This window comes from Salvelinus namaycush, chromosome 19 (genome assembly GCF_016432855.1).
Source record: "Salvelinus namaycush isolate Seneca chromosome 19, SaNama_1.0, whole genome shotgun sequence".
In the NCBI taxonomy this organism is placed as follows: domain Eukaryota; kingdom Metazoa; phylum Chordata; class Actinopteri; order Salmoniformes; family Salmonidae; genus Salvelinus; species Salvelinus namaycush.
In genome coordinates this window covers 39436714-39448748 of record NC_052325.1, presented here as the reverse complement: position 1 = coordinate 39448748, position 12035 = coordinate 39436714, and the positions used below count along the sequence as shown (strand labels likewise).

At 39.8% G+C, this 12035-nt stretch overlaps 1 protein-coding gene across 2 annotated transcripts in view; it reads right to left on the bottom strand.

Moving 5' to 3' along the window:
- LOC120064413 (RNA-binding motif, single-stranded-interacting protein 1-like) overlaps window positions 1-10232 on the bottom strand; it is a 66282-nt gene extending 56050 nt beyond the window's left edge. The window contains exon 1 of one of the 2 annotated variants that reach the window (XM_039014977.1): window positions 10089-10232. In XM_039014977.1, the coding sequence (XP_038870905.1) occupies window positions 10089-10160 (72 nt within the window). In that variant the 5' untranslated portion in view covers window positions 10161-10232. The remainder of the gene's footprint in view (window positions 1-10088) is intronic. The other variant, XM_039014978.1, reaches the window with a different exon arrangement.
- Between the last annotated feature and the right edge of the window lie 1803 nt (window positions 10233-12035).

The following is a 12035-nucleotide window of genomic DNA, read 5'->3' as shown; positions in this document are numbered from 1 at the left end:
GTAGAATAATAGTGAAGACATCAAAACTATGAAATAACACATGGAATCATGTAGCAAACAAAAAAGTGTTAAACAAATCAAAATATATTTATATTTTAGATTCTTCAAAGTATCCACCCATCCTTCACTCTGCGGTCCAACTCACTCTCATCCCAAACCATCTCAATTTGGTTGAGGTCGGGTGATATTGGAGGACAGGTCATCTGATGTAGCTCTCCATCTTAGTCAAATTGCTCTTACACAGCCTTGAGGTGTGTTGGGTCATTGTCCTGTTAAAAAACAAATGATAGTCCCACTAAGCGCAAACCAGATGGGAGGGTGTATCGCTGCAGAATGCTGTGGTAGCCATGCTGGTTAAGTGTGACTTGAATTCTAAATAAATCACAGACAATGTCACCAACAAAGCATCCCCACACCATCACACCTCCTCCTCCATGCTTCACAGTGGGAACCACACATGCCGAGATAATCTGTTCATCTACTCTGCGTCTCATAAAGACAAGGCGGTTGGAACCAAAAATCTGAAATTTGAACTCATCAGACCAAAGGACAGATTTCCACCGGTAAGTCTCTTCTTCTTATTGGTGTCTTTTAGTAATGGTTTCTTTGCAGCAATTCGACAATGAAGGCCTGATTCACAGTCTCCTCTGAACAATTGATGTTGATATGTGTCTGTTACTTTGTGAAGTATTTATTTGGGCTGCAATCTGAGGTTAGCTCTAATTAACTTATCCTCTGCAGCAGAGGTAACTCTGGGTCTTCCATTCCTGTGGCGGTCCTCATGAGAGCCAGTTTCATCATAGCGCTTGATGGTTTTTGCAACTGCGCTTGAAGAAACTTTAAAAGTTCTTGAAATTTTTCAGATTGACTGACCTTCATGTCTTAAAGTAACGATGGACTGTCGTTTCTCTTTGCTTATTTGAGCTGTTCTTGCCATAATACGGACTTGGTCTTTTACCAAATAGGGCTATCTTCTGCATACCACCCCTACCTTGTCACAACACAACTGATTGGCTCAAACGCATTAAGAAGGAAAGAAATTCCACAAATTAACTTTTAACAAGGCATACCTGTTAATTGAAATGCATTCCAAGTGACTAACTCATGAACCCGGTTGAAAGAATGCCAAGAGTGTGCAAAGCTGTCATCAAGGCAAAGGGTGGCTACTTTGAAGAATCTCAAATATAAAATATATTTTGATTTATTTAACACTTTTTTGGTTACTACATGATTGCATATGTGTTATTTCATAGTTGTGACAACTAACTACAATGTAGAAAAGAGTAAAAAATAAATGTAAACCCTGGCATGAGTTGGTGTCCAATCTTTTGACTGGTACTGAATGTCTACTGCACTAGCGGTCGCTGCCGTTTAAGATTAGTGAGGACACATTTTTTTAATGAGCATTGCCTTATTTCTATTACAGCATATTGGATGACTGTCATTCATAATCCATTCACCAAGTTTAACATTGACAGGTTTAGGCTACTACATGATACTAAAATGTTCTCTATATATGAGGTTGAAATTAATCCCAAAGGTGTTCGATGGGATTGAGGTCAGGGCTCTGGGCAGGCCAGTCAAGTTCTTCCACACCGATCTCGACAAACCATTTCTGTATAGACCTCACTTTGTGCCCCGGGGCATTGTCATGCTGAAACAGGAAAGGGCCTTCCCCAAACTGTTGCCACAAAGTTGGAAGCACAGAATCATCTAGAATGTCATTGTATGCTTTAGAGTTAAGATTTTCCTTCACTGGAACTAAAGGGCCCGAACCATGGAAAACAGCTCCAGACCAATCTTTCTCCTCCACCAAACTTTACAGTTGGCACTATGCATTGAGGCAGGTACAGTTGAAGTCGGAAGTTTACATACACTTAGGTTGGAGTCATTAAAACTTGTTTTTCAACCACTCCACAAATTTCTTGTTAACAAACTATAGTTTTGGCAAGTCGGTTAGGACATATACTTTGTGCATGACACAAGTAATTTTTCCAACAATTGTTTACAGACGGATTATTTCACTTATAATTCACTATCATAATTCCAGTGGGTCAGAAGTTTACATACTCTAGGTTGACTGCGCCTTTAAACAGCTTGGAAAATTCCAGAAAATTATGTCATGGCTTTAGAAGCTTCTGATAGGCTAATTGACATTGTTTGAGTCAATTGGAGGTGTACCTGTAGGTGTATTTCAAGTCCTACCTTCAAACTCAGTGCCTCTTTGCTTGACATCATGGGAAAATCCAAAGAAATCAGCCAAGACCTCAGAAGAAAATGTGTAGACCTCCACAAGTCTGGTTCATCCTTGGGAGCAATTTCCAAATGCCTGAAGGTACCACGTTCATCTGTACAAACAATAGTACGCAAGTATAAACACCATGGGACCACGCAGCCGTCATACCGCTCAGGAAGGAGACGCGTTCTGTCTCCTAGAGATGAATGCACTTTGGTGCGAAAAGTGCAAATCAATCCCAGAACAACAGCAAAGAACCTTGTGAAGATCCTGGAGGAAACAGGTACAAAAGTATCTATATCCACAGTAAAACTAGTCCTATATCGACATAACCTGAAAGACCGCTCAGCAAGGAAGAAGCCACTGCTCAAAAACCACCATAAAAAAGCCAGACTACGGTTTATAACTGCACATGGGGACAAAGATCGTACTTTTTGGAGAAATGTCCTCTGGTCTGATGAAACCAAAATAGAACTGTTTGGCCGTAATGACCATTGTTATGTTTGGAGGAAAAAGGGGGAGGCTTGCAAGCCGAAGAACACCATCCCAACCGTGAAGCACGGGGGTGGCAGCATCATGTTGTGGGGTGCTTTGCTGCAGGAGGGACTGGTGCACTTCACAAAATTGATGGCATCATGAGCCAGGAAAATTATGTGGATATATTGAAGCAACTAATCAAGACATCAGTCAGGAAGTTAAAGCTTGGTTGCAAATGGGTCTTCCAAATGGACAATGACCCCAAGCATACTTCCAAAGTTGTGGTAAAATGGCGTAAGGACAACAAAGTCAAGGTATTGGAGTTGCCATCACAAAGCCCTGACCTCAATCCTATAGAAAATGTGTGGGCAGAACTGAAAAAGTGTGTGCGAGCAAGGAGGCCTACAAAACTGACTCAGTTACACCAGCTCTGTCATGAGGAATGGGCCAAAATTCACCCAACGTTTTGTGGGAAGCCTGTGGAAGGCTACCCAAAATGTTTGACCCAAGTTAAACAATTTAAAGGCAATGCTACCAAATACTAAGTGAGTGTATGTAGAAATAAAAGCTGAAATAAATCATTCTCTCTACTATCATTCTGACATTTCACATTCTTAAAATAAAGTGGTGATCCTAACTGGCCAAAGACAGGGAATTTTTACTAGGATTAAATGTCAGGAATTGTGAAAAACTGAGTTTAAATGTATTTGGCTAAGGTGTATGCAAACTTCCGACTTCAACTGTAGCGTTCCCCTGGCATCCACCAAACCCAGATTCGTCCATCGGACTGCCTGATGGTGAAGCGTGATTCATCATTCCAGAGAACGCTTTTCCAGTGCTCCTGAGTCCACCCGGCACCACTCCACCCGACGCTTGGCATTGCGCTTAGGCTTGTGTGTTGCAGCTCGGCCATGGAAACCCATTTCATGAAGCTCCCGACGAACAGTTCTTGTGCTGACGTTGCTTCAACAGGCAGTGTGGAACTCGGTAGTGAGTGTTGCAACCGATGACAGACGATTTTTACACGCTACGCGCTTCAGCACTCGGCGGTCCTGTTCTGTGAGCTTGTGTGGCCTACCACTTTGCGGCCGAGCCGTTGTTCCTCCTATACTTTTCCACTTTACAATAACAGCACTTACAGTTGACCGGGGCAGCTCTAGCAGGGAAGAAATTCAACAAACTGACTTGTTGGAAAGTTGGACTCCTATGAAGGTGCCATGTAGAAAGTCACTGAGCTCTTCAGTAAGGCCATTCTACGGCCAATGTTTGTCTATGGAGATTGTACGACTTTGTGCTTGATTTTATACACCTTTATCAGCAACGGGTGTGGCTGAAATAGCCGAATTCACAAATTTGAAGTGGTGTCCACACGGTTTTGTATATATAGTGTATCATAACCGCAGCTAGCGCACCATATTAGCTAAAGTAACGTCATAGTCAACATAGCTAATATAACTAACGCGTTAGTAAACCCGCTACAATCATGCAGTACAGTGTAGTACACAGTTTAGCAGGTACACCGGTGGCAATAAATTAGTATAACCAAAAGCTTACTTTGACTTGGAAGAGTTCCAGTGTTGGATATCCAGCTAGCTAACATCCCTCTGTTTGAGCCAGGTGTTTGAGAAGGCTAAACTAGCTAGCTGCATTTGCTAGCTAGCTAAGTAAGTGAAAGTGAAAAAAATGAAGAAAGATCTTTCTCTCTCTCTATCTCTTGCTTCTCCTTCATTTTTGAAGAAATGAATTTGTTCAAAACTATTGTCTTTCTCTCTCTTTGAGTCTACTATTCTCCACATTTCATGCACTGCAGTGCTAGCTAACTGTAGCTTATGATTTCAGTACTAGATTCGTTATCTGATCCTTTGATTGGGTGGACAACATGTTAGTTCATGCTGCAAGAGCTCTGATAGGTTGGATGATGTCTTCCAGAAGTTGTCATAATTACTGTGTAAGTCTACGGAAGGGGGTGAGAACCATGACCCTCCTAGGTTTTGTATTGAAGTCAATGTACCCAGAAGAGGACGCAAGCTAGCTGTCCTCTGGCTACACCATGGTGCTACGCTACAGAGCGCTGTTGAGGCTACTGTAGACCTTAATTGCAAAACAGTGTGTTTCAATACATTATTTGGTGACCTGAATATCTTTTGTATAGTTTTATCTTAAAAGGATAACTGTTGAAATGTTTAACTTTTTATTTTTATGAAATTCACTGAGGAAGATGGTCCTCCCCTTCCTCCTCTGAGGAGCCTCCACTGGTCTACTGCTTTCAAAGTTATTACATAAAACATATAGCCAACTGTAATTGTTATTTCTTGTGAATACATTTATTTACCTGAAACTTAATTTATTATTTTCTTTAGGAATTGATACTGACAATGAAATAAAACTAAAGATTTGAGCTGCTGCTCTACGGACTTAAAGCAACACTTTCTGTTTTCATGAGGTATGACAAACATCTCACCTATGAGTGAACCTACAATCACAGAAAAGCCTGCGGTGAGATCCGATCTCACACGGCCACAAATCAGTTCTTTTAAGCATGCTGTTTTGACATGATACAGCTGTCTCTGCTGAATCGACAGAACAAACAAATGATCAGGAAGCAGGCCCCTCCCACGCAGTGCATACCTTTCAATTTCGTTCTGGCTCTATGCCAGATCAAACCCTACAGACATCAGGGCTCTTACACAGAATCTAGCAGCTTGACTAATAGATGACAACTATACACACCATTACAGAGTACATGCACATTTATGGGAACGGTATACATAAACCTGCAACACCCTTTGATGGTAAGGAAATCAGCTACTTCGTCAGTTAAAAGGAATCAGGCGCTCGCAGCACATAGAATCATAAGACTGCCCTCCGTTTTTCTCGAGACTAAGAGCAGCTATAAGGTTTAACACAACAATACTTCCTCTGAAAGGCTGACATCTCTCTCCCATCCATTTCCTTCCTCTCCGTTAGCTCGCTCAGAATGAGATCCAGCAATACCACGGAACCCTGCAATTCAAGTGGAGGAAAGAGAGTCCCAGCAGTACCAGGAAGTCTTTACAAACAGCTCTGTATATTTACCTTCCTGCCTGGATGGAAGGGGTGAGTTAGGGGGCCAAAGCCCCACTGAGGCAGCGACAGAATCATTTTCGACGACTCCCAGCGCGTTAGGGTGGAAACAAGTAAATCACAAAGACAAATGTGTGTGTATGTCACACACAGGAAGACAAACGATAAAGGCATGGGGGTGGGGTAGGAAAGCTCAACCTAAAGTTCTCATTATCCAAGATTGAGAGTAGATGAATGGAAAGTCTTTCCATACTTCCAAATTCATCAAATTAAAATAATAATATGATAAGTCAGTTAGGAAAATCTCACACAAAACATTATCAATGTATTACATTCGATTAGTCTTAAAGGAGACTCTGCAGGCCATCAGGTGTATCAAATTGCAGAGACAATTCAATAAAAGCTTTTAGAGTGGACGCTACACTCGTGATAATGTTCGTCTTGTAACACAAACTTTTACTTTAGAAAAACAGCACTAAAACTACACAAATTCCTCATAATAAAAATGTAAATCAGTCTTAGTTTTGCCAGAAGTCTGCTCTGCAGACAGTTTTTCAACAATAAACAGAGAGGAGCTTGGACAGGACAGAGTTAACATGCTGCACTGTAGATCCCCATGACAGACAGCACTATGCCCATCTGTCTCCAGCACTCACTGGTCATGTGATGTCAGCACCAAAGGGATGTGATCATGTGGCAAGTGATCTATGTTTGACTTACAGCACAGAGGGATAGAATATCAAACACTGATGTTTTGCTGTCAACAGCACATTGCTCAATCAGAGAGCTTTGGCTTAATTGTTGGTCAGTTGAGAGGGGTTGTAATAGAACATTGCAAACTCACTTGTCACGTTTTTTTTATGTCTTAATGGTGAAAGACACATTCATATTTGAAGAATGTGTGTAAGAATTCTAAGGACGTTTCATCTAGTGCCCAAAACTTAGCAATGACCAAATGTAGAGCATGCAATTTATTCCAAATGGGAAAAAAATATATATTTTCATTTCATACTATCGTGGCCACAAATTAGACCTTTCTTATTTATTGTTTTACTTTGAAAGCAAATAGTGAACATTGACTAACCCACATCTATGATCTGATATTCAGTTGATTATAAGCAGAAATAATTCATATCCGTATTGCTAGAAAATACATGATTGACATGCACTCATTTTCAATAATCTTTCCTATTCCCCGTTTTTCATAATCAATTTCCCCTTTCGTGAATTATTTATCAATGAAATAGCCTGATACGAGATGTTTATTGGTTTTCCTCATAAATAAGATATGTTCTCATGAAAAAAGATAATAAGGGTCTTGATGAGAAGTGAGAATGTAAGTTTGTTCAACCCTGACTACGCTCTGCCTCCATAATAATTGTCTTTGCAAAGTAAAAATCAACAACATAGATTGCAATATTCCTGCTACATTACGATTGATATTATAACTGTTGTTGCTTTATTTAATTGCATACTCATTTACATTATTTACACAAGAAGCAATGAATAAGACATGATTACCTTTATGGCCCACGTGTCACCATTGAAAGCTTTCTAACCCTGATGAGGCTTTTCAATGTATTCTCTCTTTTTATGAGAGCCTCTTGGCAGAGAGAGACTCAACAGCAGGGTGGGTTTTACTGTGCACTGGGTAGGCCATCATTTTGCTCATGTCAAAAGTCGCCAAGAATGAGAATCATAGGAGCACAATGGGTGCTCTTTCAGCCCTGCGCCAACATAAAGAGCACCACCTCTGTGTTGTTTAATTGTATACATTCCGCTGCCAGGCAACTCTCCAAACTTTATTGTAAACATTGTATAGGGCTTTTTCAGGCTCAGCATAATGCCATTGTTCACAGTCTCTGTATGTAACGTCTGATGGCAGTTCATGTGTTCACTTTTCATTGATTAAAGGCTTGTGTTGACAACAAATACCATTGATTTTTATTTATTTCAGGACTGGGAGCTGTGAGGATTTTAACAGTGATAGAACTTGTAAAAGCTTATTTACGTCAATGTAAACACTTTTTTCAGCAGTAAGGACCATCTGTTGTTCAACTGCAAATCTGTGACCCCCTAGTCTAGCTGTTCAATCCAATACTGGATCACTCACATAGATAGATATCACTTGCACTGACACCAGTGTTCAAGTACTCGGTTATTAACCTAAAAGCAGCCTGTTCTGCGCCACTTGAATTCCTCAATCTCAGTACAGTAGCTGGTCTCCTGCCGAGACAGAAAGTTGCTTCAAAAACATGCTCCAATTTTCTGTGCTTTGTCAATGCTTTTCATTCCTGTGACAGTATCTCATAACAAATTGACAAAAACAAGAACCCGAACAATGAATAATGCAATATTTATGCACTGACTGAATGTGATACAGCTCTTCTATACAAAATTAATATCACAAAAAAAGACCATAGAATATCACTAAATGTTAAATGCTTCAAACATCAGATACACACCTAAATAGACAGCATGTTTACAGCCATGGAGAGAAATCTGTGCCAGGCCCCCGCAATAAGACAATAACAGAGTAATTTAATTTGGATCCCGGCAAAGAGAAAAGCAGGACACAGCAGGACAGGGATAATGTAAACCACCATGTCAGTTATCCACAAAGCAGGGCCCTGTTTGAAGTGGACAAGCCATTTCTGTATTAAGGCCACCCCACACATATCTGGTGTGTCATAAAACAAAGTGAATGGGGCCACATCCCTTTCCATGCGGAAATCAAATGAATGGCCCTATTCTTGAATCAAATTCAAAGAATGAGTCTTTAGTCAATGGAAGAATGGGATTAGAAGGAAAAAACACTGAGGAATATTGCTCATCAGTAGGAAGGATGAGTTAAGGCAGCATTTTATGACTAAATGACCAGCAGCTGTGAATGCAGGTGATATGTTGACTAACTTTGGCAAATAAGCTAATAGTTTCTCTTCAAATGATATCTTCAAAGAAAAGAGAAACCCATAACCTGCTCTTGCTAGTATCACTTATTTTTATTGAATCTCTTCAAATTATATCCAAATGGTAAATAAACAGCCCATGCATTCATACCACAGCTATAATAGGCTGTGTTGCTAACACAATGTAATTCTAAAATCCTGTTTAATGTCCTTTTCATTGGATCGACACACTCAGATGTCTATCCCTGTTTGAAAACATATCCTCATTTTACAGTCGCATACTAAGTAGCCTACAGGGCTGGAGCTCTGGGACCTTGTCATATAGGCAGCCAAGCTGATTAAACATGTATGGAGCCTAAGTGATGCAAAGTATTCTGTAGGAGCCTCTTGATGATCATAGGAGATGCCTGTAATTCAACTAAGGACTGTCAGTTGACCCCATATGCCCTCTGATTTTCAACACAAAATGTATTAAGGATGCTCTAAAGAATTCTATGAAACCTGACTTGCGCTCTTATGACCATGAATCAATACAAAATAGAATATCAAATACTGCATAAACAATTCATAATAGTTTAATAAATTGGGTGTATCTTGATCTAATACTTAAAGGTCCAATGCAGCCGTTTTTATCTCAATATCAAATTATTTCTGGGTAACAATTAAGTAGCTTACTATGATTGTTTTAAATTAAAATGGTCAAAAAGAAACCAAAAATAGCTTCTTAGCAAAGACTCATTTCTTAAGCGAGGATTTTGCTAGGACTGTCTTGGAGTGGGGAGGGGAAAACTGAAAACTAGATGTTATTGGCAGTGAGGTTTGGAACTCGCTTTCTTATTGGTCACCAGGCAGGCCAAAACCATCTCATAAAAACTGGCTCTTACACTAAAAGGGCATATCACAATTTTCACAGTTTCACAGTATTATTCCAATAGTATTATTCCTCATAGTGTGGAAATATATATAAAACACAAGAAAATCACGTTGTTGACTGCACTGGACCTTTAATTATACATTGCAGTGGTTAAGGGATTTGGTAATAACAGTAATCCTATAAATTGAATGTCCTTTCTATTAGCTAACCCTGGAGAGCCACAATCTGGCCAATGTGAATCTAAATGATCCAAGTCAATAGTAACAACAAATATGTATGTCAGAAGAGTTTGACAGGTGTGGAGATGCACTAAATAAAGTAATCTCAACATATTTTCCTGAATAGGCGATAATATGCGTTTCAAATAAACATAACCCTAACGAACAAGAAATCTTACAGACAAAGTAGAGTACAATAATCGGGGCAGATGATGAAGAACATTTTCTTATCAATTGTCGAATCTAACCGCGCATTGATAATTTTACAATGTAGCTACTTTTCAAGTACATAGAACACGGTTTTACTTTACCTTCGCTTGCAGGTATTGGGGGTAGTAATATGAGTACTGGGGGTACATCTGTTGTTGCCACGCTTTTCCCATGAATATAGAAATATGAACTAGTCGGTTACTTCAGTATTTCCGTCTATTCCGTTTTTCCAAAGTCAATTCTCTCGTTGGGGCGGGAGACCTCACCCTGGAACCAAACAGCGAAACAGTGGAATGTCCCAATGTCAGCCAGCCTCCGTGCAAATGAACTGCGTTTCTGCGTGGGAGTTGGACCTGATTCGGGTAATGGGCTTTCTCTGGTGTGTGTACATTCTGACTAGAGCTAAAGTGGTCACCGCAAATGCTGACCAGTTGGCTGTGCATGAAACATTCAGAATAGTTTAAAGACAACAGTTTTATGCATTTAGATAATACAATTTGTAGTTGAAGATACAATAACGAAGTTTCAGTCAATGATGAATTGGAATTCCATAGGCCTGTAATAACATTGGTCTCCGATGTTGGACAGGTACTCGCTCACCTTTTCACCAGCAATCCAAACATTGCCATGTGACATCAATAAGTGAAGGATCGAAATTTACAGAATGGTTACTTTGAGGAAATTGAAATGCTTTTTCAATTTCAGTCAAGGGGAGGGTTTAGTTAAGTGATAATGCCAGAGAAGCCGGTGTTTTGAAGATATATTGGCACCGGTGTTCATCTCGGGCCGGCAAACCGTGCCAATATATCCTCCAAACACCGGCTTCGAGGGCATTATCACTTTTATACAATGGGTTACCAACATATTCAAATAATGATTGACATATTTTCATAATAAAACATATTTTGATTAATTTATTCATACTATTTCATTCTTCCACAAGATATAGTCCCGACAGAAATCTAAGTTTGCTACCCAACTGGTCGTTTGTTCTATCGTTTAGGTTGCCAGAGACCCTACCCAGTCATTAAGTATTTTTGTTCTTTATCTATGTATGCGACCCTAAATGTTGTTCCTACTAAATGTTCCATGGCCATACTGGCTGGCAACGTTCTTATCCCCTGCTTGCTAGCTAGCCAGCCAACTCCTGCAAATTTAGTCACGTCAAACAGTGCAGCCAGAATAACAGCAAAGTAGCTGCATTTGCGTATGTTTGAGCTGTTTTCTTTGGATAAACCCATAAGCATTTTGCTACACTCGCAATAACATCTGTTAACCATGTGTATGTGACCAATAACATTTGATTTGATTTTAACAATGAGCTAATGATGCGCGATTTCACCTGGCATAGAAAATGTGCTCTCTGATCAGGCCACTGTTGTTCAGAGGAGCTAGTCCACAACACAGCTAACACAATCACTTCAAACTGAAGGTGCGAAGACTGCAAACTGTCCGCATTTCATTTTGTTTTACCAGTTTTCTGTTGACATTTCTTTGTATATATCCATAAAAATGATGCCAGAGTGATATAGAACAGAGTAAATTGGCATTTCAATGTCATTGATTTAGCCAGTGCTAATTTTAGGATTTTAAACTGTATGGTTCAAGCCCTGAATGCTGATTGGCTGACAGCTGTGGAATTTCAGACCTTATATCACGGGTATGACAAAACAGTTATTTTTACTGCTCTAATTAAGTTGGTAAACAGTTTAATAATAGCCGGCTGGAATGCGGTTTTAACCAATCAGCATCCAGGATTAGATCCACCCATTTTATTATATTTTTAAAGTTTAGTCCAGGGTAGGGTCATGTAATTTGTTATTGATGCAATTTCAATATTTCTCAGTGTTTTAGAATTAGTTGCTTATTAGGCTATATATGGATGTGTGACCGATGCCACCCCTCATCTCTGATTCTCCGCTGGGTCACGCAATCCATAGCCTATAGGCTATAAATTGCACCAAAAAATCATTAAAAAAGACTCAAAATGAGAGGCTATGCCATAGGCCTACCTTTTCCAAATCAAATTGTATTTGTCACATGCGCCG